At 36.9% G+C, this 18,199-nt stretch overlaps 1 protein-coding gene across 2 annotated transcripts; it reads right to left on the bottom strand.

The window, feature by feature from the left end:
* Positions 1-431: 431 nt before the first annotated feature.
* LOC145769941 (uncharacterized) lies at positions 432-14,865 on the bottom strand. 2 transcript variants are annotated; one of them, XM_082581494.1, is made up of 11 exons: positions 14,486-14,865; positions 13,328-13,783; positions 12,819-13,078; positions 11,765-11,977; positions 7,740-7,837; positions 6,796-6,967; positions 6,307-6,450; positions 3,964-4,104; positions 3,155-3,181; positions 2,665-2,812; positions 432-1,547 (listed from the first exon to the last, which is right to left on the bottom strand). In XM_082581494.1, the coding sequence occupies exons 1-11, from the start codon at positions 14,671-14,673 to the stop codon at positions 1,430-1,432; spliced, it is 1,965 nt and encodes a 654-aa protein (XP_082437620.1). In that variant the 5' UTR covers positions 14,674-14,865; the 3' UTR covers positions 432-1,429. The 2 variants fall into 2 exon arrangements, with proteins under 2 accessions (XP_082437620.1, XP_082437621.1); XM_082581495.1 differs by lacking the exon at positions 3,964-4,104.
* Between the last annotated feature and the right edge of the window lie 3,334 nt (positions 14,866-18,199).

Genomic DNA, 18,199 nt, shown 5'->3' with positions numbered 1-18,199 from the left:
ACTCTGCTGTAGATGTGAAATGTATCGGAACATCACCATGGGACAAGTTGTAAGCCGTCCCATGGCACACATCTCACCATGATGTGCGAACTGTGCACATTATACGACTACTATGGTAGCTGCTTAGTTAGCGACTTGCGACGGAGTAGCTGATCCACCAGCTGAGGACGTTGGTCAGTGGTCCAGGGCTGAGCAGATGTGGCACTTCCAAAAAGAGAATTGCTGTATAAAAAATCTAAAAATCACTTACAAAGAGCTTGTAATCACACCAATTGAAAATAGCTGCTATGTCGCATATACAATTATACACTATACGGTATAGCCTAGCCCTAGGACATGTAATTTAGTGCTTAGGCTACTTTTTGAAGGCTGTAAACCTGCAATCTGATGGTGTCGTCTTTTTACCTATAATAACTAAATAAGTCCGCCCCGAAAGCTCAGTGGGTTAGCGCGTGGCTTCATGAACGAAGAAGCTGAAAGATCAAGCGGTGCTGGTTCGACTCTCGGGGTGTGCGCTTGAGCAACGCATTCTAAGGACTGCTCTCCATTCAGCGGCACCTAATGGGTGAAATAATTCCCCACAACAAGACTTCAGCAATTGTAAACTTCACTCTGTCATTCTCGGTAACCGGCCCTGCGCCAAGAGGCTATGCGAAACTACCAGGAATAAATAGGCTTTGTCAGTACGAGGATAAAGATTCAAAACCAACCAACTCTTCATTTCACGAGCCCTGCTTTTCAAGCTTACCAGACCCAGTAGCCTATGATTTCTTTATCGACAGAACATTCAATCAGAGAAGGCGGATCAGGCAGCCAAGCATAAGCAGAATAATAGCAACGTGCAAAAAATTTGTAGTCTATTAGATTTGTTTGAGCAACGCAGGTTAGAATCCAATTCATTCTTCTGTGTTCTATCAACATGCAGCATAGCCTACTATTATGTCAATTGTACGAAATCAGACCATTTAGGCAACTCAAAGCAAGACAATACTTTTCAGTGAACTGTATAGTTCCCTACATTGAAAAAAATAGCATCAAGTTTAATGAATAAATAATTAATTAAAGGATAGGCTGCCAAACTGTAGGATACTTTCCACTGCACATTATCAGTCTTTACACAAAGTTCACATATAAATACTGTTCACTTCGGCCATATCCACTCGATTTGTCACAAAAAGTAAAACAAAGTTTTCTGTCACTTGACCTGAAATCAAACCCGAGGTTTGCCGGATGCATTGACAATATCTGATCGGCGACCACCGCGTTGCGGAGTGTTTGTTCACCTCAAAGTTCTCTTTTCTATTTTAAAGAATAGAGATCATGGTTTTTCTCGTTTGCTTCAAGACAAGCCCCTGGCTCTGATATGTTTGTTTTACGTTGATTCAGCGCTGTCAAACACAACCATGACATTGTATTTTTCAACTCCATGTCATTCGACCGCGCAAACTTGTTGAACGAATCCGAAGCTCATTGAATTGACTGTTTCCCATTGGTCCTTCACAGGGTCGTAGCTCTCTATGTACTGACATGATGTCAACTTGTCCCACCTGGGTATAGAATAAGTTTGATTGAATTCTTTAGTGTTGATTGTTGGAAAATATGTAGGCTATGGCTTAGATCAGGGTTACTCAACCAATGTTAACCTCGTCGGCAGCCGTGGCCGAGTGGTCAGCGCGTTGGGCTCGCAGTCGAGAGCCTGCATGTTCGACTCCAGCCACCCGCACTTGCTGTTGTTTCTCTGGGCAAGAAACTTTACGATAATTGCCTCTACCCGGTGATCGATTTCGAGTAATGGGTAGTACCAAATTTAAGTCATAAGTAGAGTAGACAACCGGAAACAGACATTGCCGTCGGCTGCAGCGTGGGTCAGGTGTACGTCGGAAGGCGTACACCGATGCATAGCGCTCAAGTCCGCTTTCCCGCAATGCAGGATAAAGATAAACAAACAAACAAACAAACTAGCGGTCCGGTGAATAAGTTATTGCACACGCAACCACGAAAGTTGTCTGTACCAAACCACTTTATAAGTAAAATGTAACTCGACTTGGATTTTTGAGAAAGTGTCGGGGAGTCCAGGGGTCGAAGCCCCCAGACACTAGGATAATCACAGTAAAAATTGCTTCCTTCCTGTAGAAATTTGTTTAAAGAAGCCCTGAAACGTGGCAATGAGGTTATTTTTCCAAAAGCTCAAGGTCCACCATCAACACCCAGAAGGTCCAGATTCGTACCGCGGTCCTCCAGTTGAGTAGCCCTGGCTTAGATCAACAGTTAGCTATCGTCACGTTGAATTTTTATTTTTTTACAACTAAATGTAGCTTATAGAGTTTTGCAGAAAATACAAGTTTCGTTTTCCGCTTTGTTTTCACTGTTATTAGCACTGTAGGCTATAACGAGGAAAATAGCATCTGGAAAATAACGTCTGTCCAAGAAAACATCAGCGCACCTGCGAGAAACTAACATTGTGTTGCCACAAGAAAATTCAAACAAAAAAAATTGATAAAAGCTTAATAGGCTACTATCGAGTTGTTAACAATTATTTGTTACCATCAATTAATGATCTTTTTCCATTAAAACAGAGGCTTATGAAATTTACTTAAATCATTTCTTCACCATTTAAAGGCTTTATGTTTACTCTATATATTTCCTTGCTGATTGGTCACTTACCCTCCGATGACAAAAATCTTATCATTGAGCGCACAAGCGCACCCTTGTGACCGATTTGTGGTGAGTTCGCTCCCTTTGTACCAGAAGCCATCTTGGATGTTGTAACAATCTACTGTGTATCGGACCACTGTTGACTTGGTGCCTTTAACTAAACGATTTTGATAAAAGTTATGTGTGATTTATTGGTGGTTGTGTTCAGTGAGCTTTTAAATTATCATCAGAAGTGGTTCTTTGCGCATTTGCAGTTTGTGTATTGTTTCTTGTTTTCGATATGGACAGCTTTGTCTAATACAAATAATATAATAGGCTAATATAGTTGATACACAAGCGAAAACTGAAACAAAACTTGATTTTATGCTTCAGTGAAATAGCGTAGGCTAATAGGCTTCTAGTTGATTGTTTTGAGTCATAAGCTTAGATGGTGGGAAGCACACTGCACGATAGTACTGGTCTGCCACAATAAATATAAATCATTTATCTTTGGACTTACCGGAACTTCGTGACTTTGACGTTCTGCCTAAAATATAAATGCTGCTTTAATAAAATAATAGGCTACTGCTGCACAATTAAAATTTTAAGCACACAGACTTTTGGTTAATACAATAGAAGCCGTGAGCTAGTCGATAATGAAAAAGAACTAACTAAAAAAAAACAGATGGAATTATCTAGCCTAGCCTACTGTATAGCCCAGTGGTTTTCAACCTTTTTGGTAGAACGAAACCCAATGAAACATTCCACAAGCTCGAGGAACCCCTGTTCCATAATTTAATTGCCTTATGCGAAAAACATCGTTTAATTAATAAAATAAAATTAAAATACTCATATTCAGATTTATTTATGTACAATAAAAATACAAACTGTAAAAAATTACATTTATTCTCATAAAAAATTAAATGAGAAACTTGAGCCTGGTGTTTCTTGCACAAGTCTTTAATATTGGGTCGTGTGTTTAACAGACACACACGAAGTTCATCTTCCACAGACAGCAATTGTGCTCGTCTCTTGTGCTTGATGGTTGTCAGAGCTGAAAATCCAAACTCACACAAGTAGGAGGTTGAAAACAGCATAAGAAGTCGCAGCGCTTTCTGAGCAATTGTAGGATATTCTATTTCAACCAACAAGCAGAATGCATCCATATAATAATAAAATAGACTCTCGGATTTGAATGTAAACTTGCGGAACCCTTAAACTTAGGCTACTGGCGGAACCTTAGGGTTCTCCGGAACCCTGGTAGAAAACCACTGGATAGCCTAATAACTTTTATATGATTTATTCATAGTAGCCTATTTTAAAGTATACCAATGTCATAGATGACCCCTTTGCTATAAACGGTGGAAAATCCATTTCTGTTGGGGGTATCAGTTATTTCGCACGATTCTTTTGTCACTGGATCATAACACTCAACAGCGGTGTTGGGGCCGCCAATGTTGTAAAGCTTACCTGGAACAATATTAAGCGATATGACAATTAATTGCAGTAGCCTATTTGAAATTTAGTTGGTGTTGAAATAACAATGTAGGCAATAGATTTCTTGGGCTACAATGTACGCTATGTCAAGTATGTAATATCAGGGGTATCGTAAAATCGTCTGATGAATTTCTATAAGTAAGTTTCTTGAAAGTTGAAACATAAAAGTAATCAAGGTAAATCAATTAAAACAAATGATGTTTCAATAAAGTAGACTATGTTGAAGGTCGATATGTGGTGGTTCTGTTGGGATTGTTTTGTAGTTTTTCGGCTTAGTTATCATGATTGAATAAAAACACCTTCAAAGTTGCGAAAACTAACTTAGTTGAAAAATTTAAATTTGGAGTTGCATAAACTTTGCAGCATATTGAACACTTTTAACCCAGTTTCGTCATGTCTAAGGTATGGTATGCTACGTTATTGTTTTTTTTTTTCCATTGTTTTATGTGAAAATGAACATTATCATTTTTTTGCTGACTAAACTGCACGCTTTCACTCTTTTACATTTTTACTGCTTTTTTTCACGATGGATTAAAACAGTATTACAAATGACATAACACCAACAAGCTATACAGTAATATGTCACAAGACATAATTTGTCCGGCTGGTGTCCCCTTCCATTTGTTTTAGATTCGTCTTTCAATCTTATTGACCAATTGACGACCTGCCTTTGTGGCATTTATACAATCAAATTATTGTTCTAACATGATGTGGCTGAACATTAAATGGTTGTGATTATTTGTTAAATGTTAATAAGCTGATCAATAATATGAGCTTGATTAGGCCAAAAAGTTTCGTGTTATGCAGGCCTACGTGTAATATTCGTAGTAGTTGATTTGACTTTACTTCAAGCTGTTTACATAGTGAGACCGCTTTCCTTGCACTGCACAGCACAGTGTTAAATCTGATTGCAACTTTTGGCCTATCACGAACTTTCATTTCTCATGCAGTCTACACTTTTCAAATTGCTTTTCAATAATAGATTATTACAATATTTCTTTAAGTGCACGTAGCAGCCGGCAGGTCATACCAACATGTGCGTTTGTTGCAGTTCTCAATTCGATAAATAATCATGAACAATTTGCTGTTATCGTTGTGATGAGTGATTTCCAAAATGTATGAAAAAGCTTTTTATTTACTGTAACGTAAAGGTTTCGTATAAGACGTCACGACGTGCTGACCCAGTCTACTGATAAGTCACATTTCTTATTTTGGAATAAACTTTCCAAACACATTTTAATTTAAAAGTTTACGCACCTTTACTTAAAAAGTTGCCACACAAGACGACAACTAACTCAACTGGATACAATAACCATTATGGTTATTCTTTTTATCATATGATTAACAAAGAGGAACTAGGCTATAAACGTTTAATCACCGCCATTGCTAAGATTATGAAACCAGATGCAAATTTGTTTATATGCACCTTCCGCTTGAGGTTTCATCATCTTTTTACCTCATGCACGGACGAAAATGGTCCGATCAACTATTGGTGACGTAGGCTATCACCTACTTTTTTCAGACTCATGAGGTATTTTAGTTTTGTTTACAACAAACGTTTAGATAATGCTTTCAACTTACTCATTTCGAATTTCAACTGATTATTAGATTGAGTAGATTATTAGATGGGATTGCATGGATAAGATGCACCTATTTCAGTTTTTTTCTATGGAAATCCGACCAATGTTATTATTACGCGCATTATAATTTTTTGGCACATGTAGGCTATGTTTTTTGTTTTCGTTAACATAAAATCAAGTTTACAGAATTAAGTTGCGTAGTAGAATATCTTGTTTAGATTTCGTTTGGTTTTGGTCAGACCTTCAAATACAAAATTAAGTATTCCATTATTAGTCTCTGCTGCTTACCCCATTAGCTCAATTGTTACACGCCCGACTCCAGACCAAGCAGCGCTGGTTCGGCTCACGAGGTGTGCGCTTGAGCAACACATTTCAGGCCTGCTCTCCATTGAGCAGGCCTAGAATGCTCTCCATTCAGCGGCACCAAGTGGATGGAATAATTCCCCGGCAACAACACTTCAACAATCGAAAACTTCACTCTGCCAATCTCCGTAACCGGCCCTGCGTCAGGAACCTCTACAAGTATGCGAAACTACCAGGAATAACCAATCAAGGCTTTGTCAGTCCGAGGATAAAGATTCAAAACCAACCAAACCTGAAGCTTCCAGCACTTTATGGCCAAATCGATGTCGTTTCATATTGTCCACAACTGACCAAGACTCCATCTCAGGATCAAAGCATTCTACCGATGACAAAACCTTGTTCCCTTCAGCTATTCCACCAAATATGTAGATTTTGCCTGAAAGACAGAAGACGTTTTGAATCATTGATTTTATCTACATTATGACACACGTTTGAACGTTGTTTCGAACATTGCACCTGAAACAAATGCACAATTCAAAAAGCAATGGTAAGTTTTTACAAGCAGAACCACAGCAAGTTTTGTGTATTGATATCCCAAATAATGCTGCTAATATAAAACCAACAGTAAATTCAAATTTCTATTTGAATAAGAATTCTATTTGAATAAGTTTATACTGATGAAGCCACACTTGTGTGGCGAAAGCTCTGTATTTAAATAAACCGATTCTTCTGATTTGGTGTGATATTGTTTACTTTAGTAAATTCAAAGGTTGCCTTTTACCTTTATGTGCTGCAGCTGCAGCATGAGTTCTTGGTATAATCATAGCGGGTCGTCTTGTCCAATGTGGGTTCTCTTGGCCTAAATCTAGGCATTCGACTGAGTTCGATGATAAAACGTAAATGCACTTTTTCAAAACAATTGCTGTTGAGTCGTTCCAATCTTTCATCAATGGCTATTAATAAAGATGTTTCTAATTTATTATTTCTTGCCAACATTGTTATTGGGTTACATTGTGTTAAAAACCAGAAGAGATCACCCAAAAATGGAACTTTCTTACATTTGAAAAAATTATTATGAAAGTTTAAATTACAATTGGAAAAACAAAAGCAAGCTTAAATTTTGCAAACAAGGCTTTGACATTTTAAGATGCGATGTTTTCTTAAATCAGAAATATCTAGACAACAAACACTAAATGAAACTAGGCCTGCTTTTGTTACTCGCGCATTTATGACCACAGGCAAAGCAACATTGGTTCATAGAAGGAGGATAACTTCATTTTTTAACCGACTTTTATATCTTGAAACTGTTGATGCATCATAGAATTTTTAACGATAATCCTGAATTTGAATAATGGCATTGTAGCTTTTGTTTCACTTGGTTCTGAAAACTATGCAATGAAAGTGATGGGGAGTGACATTAACACGTTTGGCTAGTCACAACAAATTAACACGAAATGATGTGATGTGTGCAAGACTATCAACTTTGTGCAACTGCATTTCAGCGTGCTATGATGCATGGCCGATCAATTACTCACAATTCCAGAAACAGACGTGATTGCTATGTTGATTCGACGTTGGCCACTCAAAGTTAAGTCAGTTCGACAATCGTAAAATGTTTGTTCTTTTCGGTCCTAGATACGTGTAACACGAACGGCCTGGCAATCATGCAATTTGATTATGGTTGACGATGGAAAATCACGATTACAACTTCACTAATTGACTCACAGGAAGCTTCTCAAAAGATTTAGTATCGGGAAAGTACTTTATGACATCACAACGGTTGTCATCACAGGCAACGAATATGATGATGCACGAATGTTGACCTGTATGATGTGAAAAGTCACAATGTATTAATGCCAATGCTTTCCGCAGATAATTTTCTAATATTTTTTTAATGTTAGGCTACTAGCTACTTACTAGTTACTAGTTCAATGCTACGTTTTTCAATGCAATGGCTGTTTAAGGTCGCGGTATGACCTTGATGACTACAAGGCACTCTTCATCAAATGACGTCACACTTGCGTGTTCATTAGGGTGGCTCATTTTCCTTGATATTCTTTAAAATTTTTGTCAGTTTGGAATAATGTTCCATTTTGCTCACTGATATTTGTAAACCAAAAATTTTTGTTGGGTTTTGACCTTTGACCCTGGTTCACCCAAGGAGAAATTCTGACTTTTTCTGAAAAATTAGTAAATTTCGAAGTGGTTTAGCAGTATCTGAAGAGAGGATTTCTCAAAATTTGATTACGTGATTTTGACGTCAGTTCCTCTGTTAACTTCCACGTGGAACATCTTCACCCTACTCCAAGTCTGAGAGTCACTAAGTAATAGTGCATGCTTTTAGTGTCATTTTAGTTAATTTTACAGTTTTTTCGCAATCAGTGAATCTATAACATAGTCATAGACCAACAAAAAACTTTTGGCACAAAACATGAGAGTCATTTTAGAGTATTTCAGCGCCCCTGATTCCGAAAATGCACTTAGTTTTTTCGAATTGGCTCTAGTTTTCGAGATATTCGACAATGAAAATATTTTTAAAATCGTTTCTCAAAAGCTTTCAATTAGCAAATTACTTATTTTCAGCCCTGTTTACCATTATGATGTCATAATTGCACTTGTCTAGTTCAATCGGTTCATATTGCACGAAAGTTCAAAACGCAAGCAAAGGTTGAAATGAACTGTGTTTAACGTAAGGGAGACATAAATACACAATGAAAACAGTTGTGAATCAGTAGGCCTACATCACAAGAAAAATATCCGGAAAGTCATGTGCTTATGAATGCAGCTTTATATTGAAAAGGTAGTCCTACTGAACTGGATACTTGTACAAATGAAGTTTTATTCTAAGCCTTTGCTAAGGCCAAGTCTTTGCTGCAAGAAGTTTTTTTCTGGTCTATAGGCTAAATAAATTGCATATAGGCTAATAAAATATGCCTTTGACAAGTAGGATGCTGTACAAACAACCCAGATATATTTTGCTGCATGAGGCAACGCAGAGGACCAACGCATTCTGCGATAGATACAGCGCTACATAAAAACAAGCATTATTATTACTTTGACATGAAGCTGGGTGATCAAGATAAGTCCTGGGTTCCTCCTAAAGTATGCAAACATTGCACTCAAACCCGTTTCTGGGCTCAAGGCTAAGAAGTTCAGAGTGCCATGGCATAAAGAGAGCCGTGGAATCACCATGAAAATTGATACTTCTGCACGGTGAGGATGTTCGAAGGAAATTGGAACATCATGTTTACATGGAGTGTGCAAGGCAGTCATTGCATGGACGATTGGACGTTGCTGTTTCTGTTTTTTGTTTGCCCTCTCTAGTTTCAAGTGGTGATTTTCTTGAAACAATAGGAAAACGGGCATGACTGAGAGTAACCTCAATACCTTTAGTAATGTTTTGGAGCAAGGTCAAGTTTTTTTCTCAAAACCATTACTACCACCTACTGTAGTAGTTAAAGATTTAGTTATCAAAAGTGGTAGCTGCAATCTTGGCTCCTCGTCTCGATCAACATGGCATTCTTGACTCCAAGGCCAAGATTACGTTCTTCCGCAGCAAGGATAAAATTCTAAGCAGCTACTTTACTGAAGAACATAACTTTGTATTCTGTAATTATATAAATGGCCTTCGTACCTTGATGGGTGTTGCTCAGTAGGCCAAGAGTTGCGTTTGTTCATCGATAGCTTTGTTTTGCTTATTTGTCTAGTTTGTTACGGTAAGCAAAACAATGTATGCATTTTGTTTGTACTTAGTAGCTTACTTAGTAAGTCTGAGACTGTTGAAGTCAACAAATATATTAATGCAAAACACAAGTTATATATTCTACATCTTGTATCCTCAGGCTTACTTCACATCATATTTTGATTGTTACTAGGCCAGTAAACGTTAAATAGCTGTTTGTTTGGGTTGTAATCAACGTGATTGGTTCCAACTAGCGTTTATACAACTCAGAAATGTGCCTGGGATTACTTCCGGTTTTGTCTATGTAGTAAACGACACGACGTTAAATCGAGAGGGGCTCAAAATTGCGAAAAAAATATTTTTGCTGTAACTCAAAAACTAAAGCCAATTCGAGAAAAATTAGTGCATTTTCAGAATCAGGGGCCTCGAAATACCTTAAAATGACTCTCACATGTCCTGCCTTTATATAAAAAAAAGTTTTGTTGGCCTATGAAAATCGATAAACATCGTCAAATGATTCAAGAAACTGAAAGCAGTAGATATTTACTACGTGAAGGATGCACAAAGAAAATCATGTCTGAAATGTGGTAGAATTCGACATTTTGAGAGTAATACACGTGTCAGTGTTACTAATTAAACCACTTTGCTTGCTACAAGTTTGTGTTACTGCCTCTTATTGTGTCCATTAAGATGCTAGAGTGCATTAGAACAAAGCGAGTGAGCAGTTTCAGGGATAAGCGAAAACTCGATATTTTGAAAAAATTCAAACCAGGTGAACCAGGGTCAAACGTTAATATTTTTTTGTGAAATTTGGTGTAGGAGATACATTTACCAAAAGGAACAATATTCCAAACTGACGAAAAATTTAAAAAAAAAAATTTTTTTTTCGAGATTTTGCGCCAGCCTAGTGTTCATTCATGGAATCCGAGGCGGATACTTAAATGGCACACGAAACTACGCAGTGATGGTGTGAAACTCAGCTTCGACACAAGTGAAAACCTGTTTTTCAATTGTGTAACGATCCTGTGCAGCTATTGCTTTTCTGTATGCCTAATTCTATCAATTCGGTTTGCTTGAAAGTAAACGATTTATCATTTATGGTAAACATTTCATTTCGTTGGTTTAGAATACGAATGTTTGCTCTTACCGGAGGTGGATTAAGGCTGGTATCGATTTTCCCTTGCAAAAACCTGAGAATTTAACTGCATACATTGTGTAGGTATACAAGGTCACTTGTATGACTTGCTTGAGAAACAACAACAATCCATTTATTATCATCTGTGGTTTGATGTAACCAAACTGTATAATAAAGTTTTTATATCTAGTAACTAGATATAGTAGGCTATTCTAATCTTTCTTTTCCCATCCCATCATCAAAAATAAACTGTTACATCGTGATGGGTGACAGAATCCCACCTTTCGGGTCAGTTTATTTGAATTAAATCTTTTTTCCGTTAGTACTTAACCCAAGCACGCTATTTGAACGAATTTTCTCCGAAATGCCCTTTGTTTTGCTGGCATCCTTGTCTCATAGATATATCATATCTCAATATTGGCCATAACACAGTATTCCTGAATGCATAATTATTTATAGTTTTATCGGAGAGTGCTGTTGGCGATGAAGGTACATTATTATGTCTTCCGCCGTTTGGTTCACTTTACATCGCTTGCAATTCTCCTTAAACTTCTTGACCATCTGTTTGAATTAAATTTTCTTGTTGTTTTGATCATGCTTTTATTTTATTTTTACAGCATCAGTTGATCCACAGATCACCTTCATAGCTCTCTTTCTTTTTTTAGATTTATCATAATGCTAGGTCTCTTGCGTTATTACTTTTTCTTTAGCTATCTCAGCAATAGGCTATGCAAAAACAAAAAACATAGCAACAAATATTTAAACAAGTAAACTTGTTTATTGTTCAATATAATTGAGAATCGACGTAACATGGGCCGAAGTACCAAACAGTTTTGTACCAACTGTATGGGAGTAAGGGAGTTCTGTTAAAGCTTGATTCAACATTGTAGGCTAAAGTTTAGGTGCTTGGAACTGTCAACAACGTATTGTTACCTGCTGCTTGTGTCTTTAAAGAACTTCTGCTGTGTACTTTGCTCATTTTTCTGCTGTTGGCGATTTCGAAGGGAAACATGAACTGGTTGAGAGGAACCATTGTTGGCATCCTCCGTGTTTTCGATAGTTTCATCTTTCGTACAATTTCTCCAACATTGATTATCAAGTCTCCAATTGACGCTAGAGACAATTCCTCTGAAAGCTCGTCGCGTACTGAAGAACATAAGTAAAGTCAAGTTTAATTACTGTAACATGTTTAGTATAAAATTTATATTTGAATAAGCTTGGTTGAAAAAATCTCAAAAAGCGAAACTCACTTTCAGATTAATACTGACATGCGTACACATGCTGAGACTTGAAATAAGGTTTAGACTTGAAGTTTTTAAAAAAGTTTGAGTAAAATGGTGAACGCAGGAAAATAGTAGAGATTTTTTTATTAAACGTGATCATTAATTCATAAATTGCATTGACTGTACTTCAGACAGATTGACTACTGTACATTGGTATTATTATATCAATGTCGTCATTTATTAGTACAGTATTTGTAAAATCCCGAGTTTGACCTGAATATCAGGCTACTGCACATGATTGTAAATTTTAATTACAAACGAATTTCATTAATAAATAACTTAATATTTTTTCAGAAAACTAAAATTGGCATAACTCTGCATTTAAAAAATATATTAGGCTAAGCCTGCAACAAAAATGTAGCCAAAATTTCACTGCGCCGCAATCTTATGTCGGCTTTTACAAACGTTTTTGAAAAGATAACTTTTCGGAGCTGATTTGCTAGTTTGTGTTACTTTCTACCAAGAATATATTGTATATCAATTAAGGGGTTAACAATCGGATAGAATTAGTGGTAAACGTATAAGTTTTTCTAAGCTGTAAATTTACTGAAGAAATAAATAACTGATGTACGAGATAAATAAAAGATTTCGAAATGTTTAAGACGAAACAAAAGTAAAGATACTAAGTTGATGAAAACTATTCAAAGCATCATAGTTATATTATAATTTAACTGTCTTTCAACAATATAAGTCAAGTAACACACCACTGTCAATCTCTGGTCGTTTGGTAGGCGCTTCATGCCAGCATTGTTGCATAGTTGATTCGAGAAGGTTGAAAATCTGCAGATCTTGTTTGACATCGTTGTCCGTGCGCGTTTGTAGTTTCTTCTTGACGTTTATAACGTGCTTCATATCAGGCCGTTGACCACAGTTGACGATTGTGGAAATGATTAAACCGATGTTGCCACTGACGCCGTGAAACACTCGCGTACGCGTGATTACTTCATAGATGATCATCGATAAACTAAAACAAATGCATTAAAATACATAACTTTTTCATAAAAGAATTTTTCTGAACGTAAAATTCAGTCACCAAACCCAGTCATCTTCCTAAAATAATTTCTATGTGATGTAGCCTAGCTTATGAAAAGTTCGGACCTGCAGGAAATTTTTATGGTTTTTCTAATTGATTAAAACTCAGTCTATAAATTGCAACGAAATTTATAGCATAATTTTAAGACAACTGTCACATAAATAGTGTTGCTTTTGTTACCTGTAAATGTCCATGGCTGCTGTTCTTGCCATGTTAATGTTTTGGAGAAACTCCGGAGCGGTGTAAAGAACGGTGTGCTGTCTCGAGATGCTTTCACTCAAAGTGCTGGAGGAACCAGTGGAAAGAGCAATTTGTGCTGCACCAAAGTCAGCCAGTTTTGCATGAAGATCCGCAGTTAGAAGGATGTTATGTGGTTTTAAGTCTCCATGGACAATTGTCTTGACTTTTGTGAAGTAATGGAGGAACGCAAGAGCCTCACATAATTCTTCAATGATTCTCAACCTCAATCCCCACGATATTTCAGGAATTCCTTCGTTCAAAAGAAATTCGTCCAAGTTGCCACCGACCATGTATTCCATGATAATTCCAAAGGCGTTTGACCACACAGTGACACCTTGACATTGCACTATCTGATGGTGGTTGATGTTTTGAAGAATCTCAGCTTCGGTTGACAATCTAGGGACAAAAAGATCACAATTAAAGAGTACGAATACCACAATCTAAACTCGAATGAAGCAAGAGTTGAAAATAATGTAGAAACAGCTTCTTTGAATGTTCTTTTATCGTTTTTTTTTTGTCATATCAAGAAACTATGCGACTGTGTGTTATTGCTGAAGTGTTTTCTACTCAAATAAAACTACACAAATTTGACAAGGAAGTACAACTTGCTTTATGGAAGCTATTTCTCCACCGAAATAATGGGTGTCCAACAAATTGTTCGTAAAGCAATTGTTCGTAAGCAATTGTTCGTAAAACAATTGTTCGTAAACTTAATTCTTCGTAAAACAATTCTTCCTAAAGCATTTTTTCGTGCATGCAGTTAAAATTTGATGTATACGAAGAAATGCTTTACGAAGAATTGTTTTACGGGTTTCATTTTACGAAAAAACAGTTTAAGAACAATTGTTTTACGAACAATTGCTTACGAACAATTTGCCTATAACCGAAATAATGCATTCTTATTCTTCACATGACATACATCGCAATGGAATTGCTCAAAATTTCCAAAAATGTAAAAACTTCACTGCGGAAAGGTGGACATATCATATCTTTACGCTACCATAGTAGCCTACACTCTTCCTGATGATGATATCAAACATCCAAGTTAACCAAGAAAATTATTTTTGCTCCTTTGTCTAGCAAGAGATCACATCTTACTTTTGTCGAAGCTCTTCTGCATCTTGTGCTGTACCTTGTATTCCAAAGCACTTCACAGCTACTCTCCCTAACTTCTTGTGGAAGCAGTCCCTCACTCTTCCGAAGCTCCCGAACCCGATGATTCCAGTCGCATCTCGATTGGAGAGAAACTCAGAGGCGTCGTACATTGGAATAGCTGCTTCCTTCATATTTGTGCTTTACCAATGATATTGCAAAGGAATTCAGCTCCAGCAATAGTTCGTGGAAAATCTTTGCTAAAGATTTTGGCATTCAGGTTTAAAATAGTAAGGCATTTTATCTTTACATCAACATTTCAATATAAATCACTTTGCTAAAGTAATTTTAATCGCCTATCGAGAATTTTGCGCAGAATTTTTTTTCTTTCTGCTTTAAAGATGGCCGCTTCAAAGTATATCTGCAATAACATGTTGATGAACTAAATCTGAATTTAAATTTAATCTTGACTTTGTTTCACTGAAAAACTGTTCTTGGCTTCCCTCGCTACTCAACATAGCTCTAAAGTTCTAATTAGACAAGATGCCAAATCTACGTTAATGCAATAATGTGTTTCACCGGAATTTTCAATAAAACGCTCACCAACAGAAGGCTCAGTTAAATAAGTCATGAAGTATCAAAAGGAGAAATATTTTTCTCTGAATAGGTGATATCTTCATTAGCAAAATATATTAAAATAAAACAATATTGTCACCGTGCAATAGAAAGGAACTCTATTCAAACTAAGCAATTTCTTGTAAAAATTATCTTCATTAAGTCCTCAAGCACTGAGACTGAAGTCACTCGCCAAAACTACTGAGCTCACTTGACTGCCAGCTAAGTGCAAAATGTTTGACATTTAATACTTTTTTGTATGGCCAAACTTGGTACAAGGTGATTACTTCCAGCATATTTCGCAACCTTGTGTTTCCTCGTACTTTCACAAAATGTGTTTGCTCAAGAAATGTCTGTTTCATAAACATCAAGCTTGCTTTGTTATTTCCAGGGCACAAAATTTTTCCTAGAACTAAAAACGTGAGCTCAAAATATTCTTTCTGCTTTATACATAACATTAAATGCAAATTTTAGAAAAACTATGTGAAGCAGTAAAACAGGCAGAGATATGCAACAAATTGTGATATTTTTGCAAAACATTAACTGACAGCTCGGTTCAGGACACGATTGAAGCGGAAGTGACGTCATCAAACGGTGACTGAATGGAAGCCGTGCAATGCGTGCATAAAGTTGTGGAAGCAAATAATCTTCTTGGGATAGCGATGTGGGACTGCACAGTAAAATACCACAATAGTCGCCTTTTTTAAAATTTCTGTCAAAGGCTAACAATAAACTACGGTGAACTAAGTGACAAAGTTAATCTCAAAAACTAAAGTCGGTTGATGGTATTATGTAGCCTACTACAGTAGTAGCAATTATATTGCTATGTGATGTGGACCGTTTTATCGACAGGTGAAAGAATAAAACTGTTGTTTTGCGCTTGACAACAACTTGAGACAGTTCAGTACTAACTTACAATAATGATTATCCAAAGTTTGTGTAATAGAGAAACTTGAACTACAAATTCGCACGAGGCCGTGATACAAAACGCGTGTGTCGCCTGAACCCGGGCTAGATATCAGTCCGAGTATCAAGCATAGTTTGTCACCTCGTTTGCACAAGCAACGCACCCCGTTTTCGTAAATATTGAATCTTTTATGATCTATTTTGCGATGTGTAATGATCTATTTTACAGTAACAAGTGCCATCTTTAAATTTTGTAGCTTTAGTGGAATAATCCTGCGATGGTAGGCTAGGTATTCACCGGTTTCATTTTTTATTAGCATTTTTATAATTTTTGGCATTAACTGCTAGATGTCTCTCATAAATAAATGCATTTTTTTTCGTACCTTGCTTTATGCAGGAATATCGATCAACGGCATAGAATCATAGACTGTCACGTTGTCGACGTGTAGACGCATGCTAGTATCAATGATTCGTTCAGATGCAGCTACCACAGGGTTATGATGGTGGAATGGCTGTGCATGAGATGCTTGACTAAAAGCGATCTATACTCGACGTTAAGAACCTGTACATTTGCAACTAAACCAACAACAACATATTGAGGATTTAGATTAGGTAGACGCCGGAAGAGATACAAGGCTTGTTAAGTGAGATCAGAGTGTTCTTGCTGGGTGTTTGCCGACATCCTTCCAGACGTTGTGCAAGTGTTCACAAGTCACACCACACGGCCATGCAATAGACGCAAAAAAGCAGCTAGATGTCTCTAGTGAACAACCAAGCTTGTTTACAGATTCACGAGAAAAAAGTGTCAGCGTTACATTGCGGTGGCGTAGTTTGAAATGCGAAATGTTGTTGTACACTTGTACAGCATGTGCAATCGAAAGAGATGAAGTCGGTTGGATCGAAAAGTTTGTACGGTTGTAACATATCAAATAGAAATTGCAGCAAAACGTTTTTTACAAGTGTTTGCAACTTAACTCAGGTGGCCTTCTGGAGCTGATTGTCTAGTCAGAAATTCGATAGATGGGAACCTCGAGCATTAAACCACTTGAGCTTAATATGGTACCAGTTTAAAAAAGAAGTAAACAACAGATAAAAATTGGAGCAAGGGGTGGCAGTATGGTTACATTAAACTAACTCAAGTCTTTTTTCAGCAACACTTGAGGCCTTTATTAACTAAATAAGTGACGAGAGAAGTCTGAAAACCAGAAAACTGCTGAAAGAACCGTGGCATACGAGAATACAATTTGAGTAGTATTCTATGAAATATGTATTTGAATAGGCCATGAAAGAACTTGTTAAGTTTTAAACGTTTTTAAAACATGATCATGCAAAGTAAAATGACTTTATCGGACAAAGCAACGATTTCGCATCGGTGAGGACAGGCCATTGCAATATATTAAAAAAATTAAAAATGTCACTTAGAAAGCAAAAAAAATATTTGATCTGCTGTAAAGATAAATACTTTTTTAAAAGCATTTGCAGATCATATCGTTTAATCGGTAAGCACCCGATTTGTAAACAAAGAAGGTAAAAGATCGAGAGACTGTGGTTCTACTTTCAGCATGTGAATGCAGCTGAAGAATGTACTTCGAAGAATAGCTCTCATCTTCAGAATAAATTTAACAGCAACTTTTAATAAAGCGACAGTAACTTTCATATTGAAGTTTGTAGCTATGGTCGGTATTCTTAGAATGTTTTTTAGCATCGGGGCGAAAGGAGGTTCGCAACAAAATGCAACATTCCTTACTAATGGTTTTTATTAAGTATTGCAGCAAAGAGTGTTGTTTATTCTACCAGATAAAATTGTTTTTTCGCACGCCTGTTAATTATTATCAGCTTCTATGATTGAGCATACAGCAGGCCACGTCAGTGGCCCAAAGTTTCCAGAAGCATGGGGTTTCAAACATCATGCGAGAATTTTTCTGTTAGGAGACAGCAACCAATTCCCTTAATCAACCGAACAGTATGTCACTCAATTTGCTATTACTCATTTCATTTGTTTTTCTGCCAGAAAAGTTTCTGTGTCTCAGTCCCGCAGACTCATTGTCGGACAAATTCTAGTCGAACTAAATTTTACCAATTGTAATAGATTCGTAATAAGGTAATTGATTCTTGCAATCAAGCGAATGACAACAAATCGAGACAGCAATTGTAGCTCACAGAGCTCCATGCAACTCCATCCTGTACAGAGTGATGTCG

This window comes from Aplidium turbinatum, chromosome 5 (genome assembly GCF_918807975.1).
Source record: "Aplidium turbinatum chromosome 5, kaAplTurb1.1, whole genome shotgun sequence".
NCBI lineage: Eukaryota > Metazoa > Chordata > Ascidiacea > Aplousobranchia > Polyclinidae > Aplidium > Aplidium turbinatum.
Note: the sequence above shows the minus strand (reverse complement) of the source record. Positions and strands in the feature narration are given on the sequence as shown.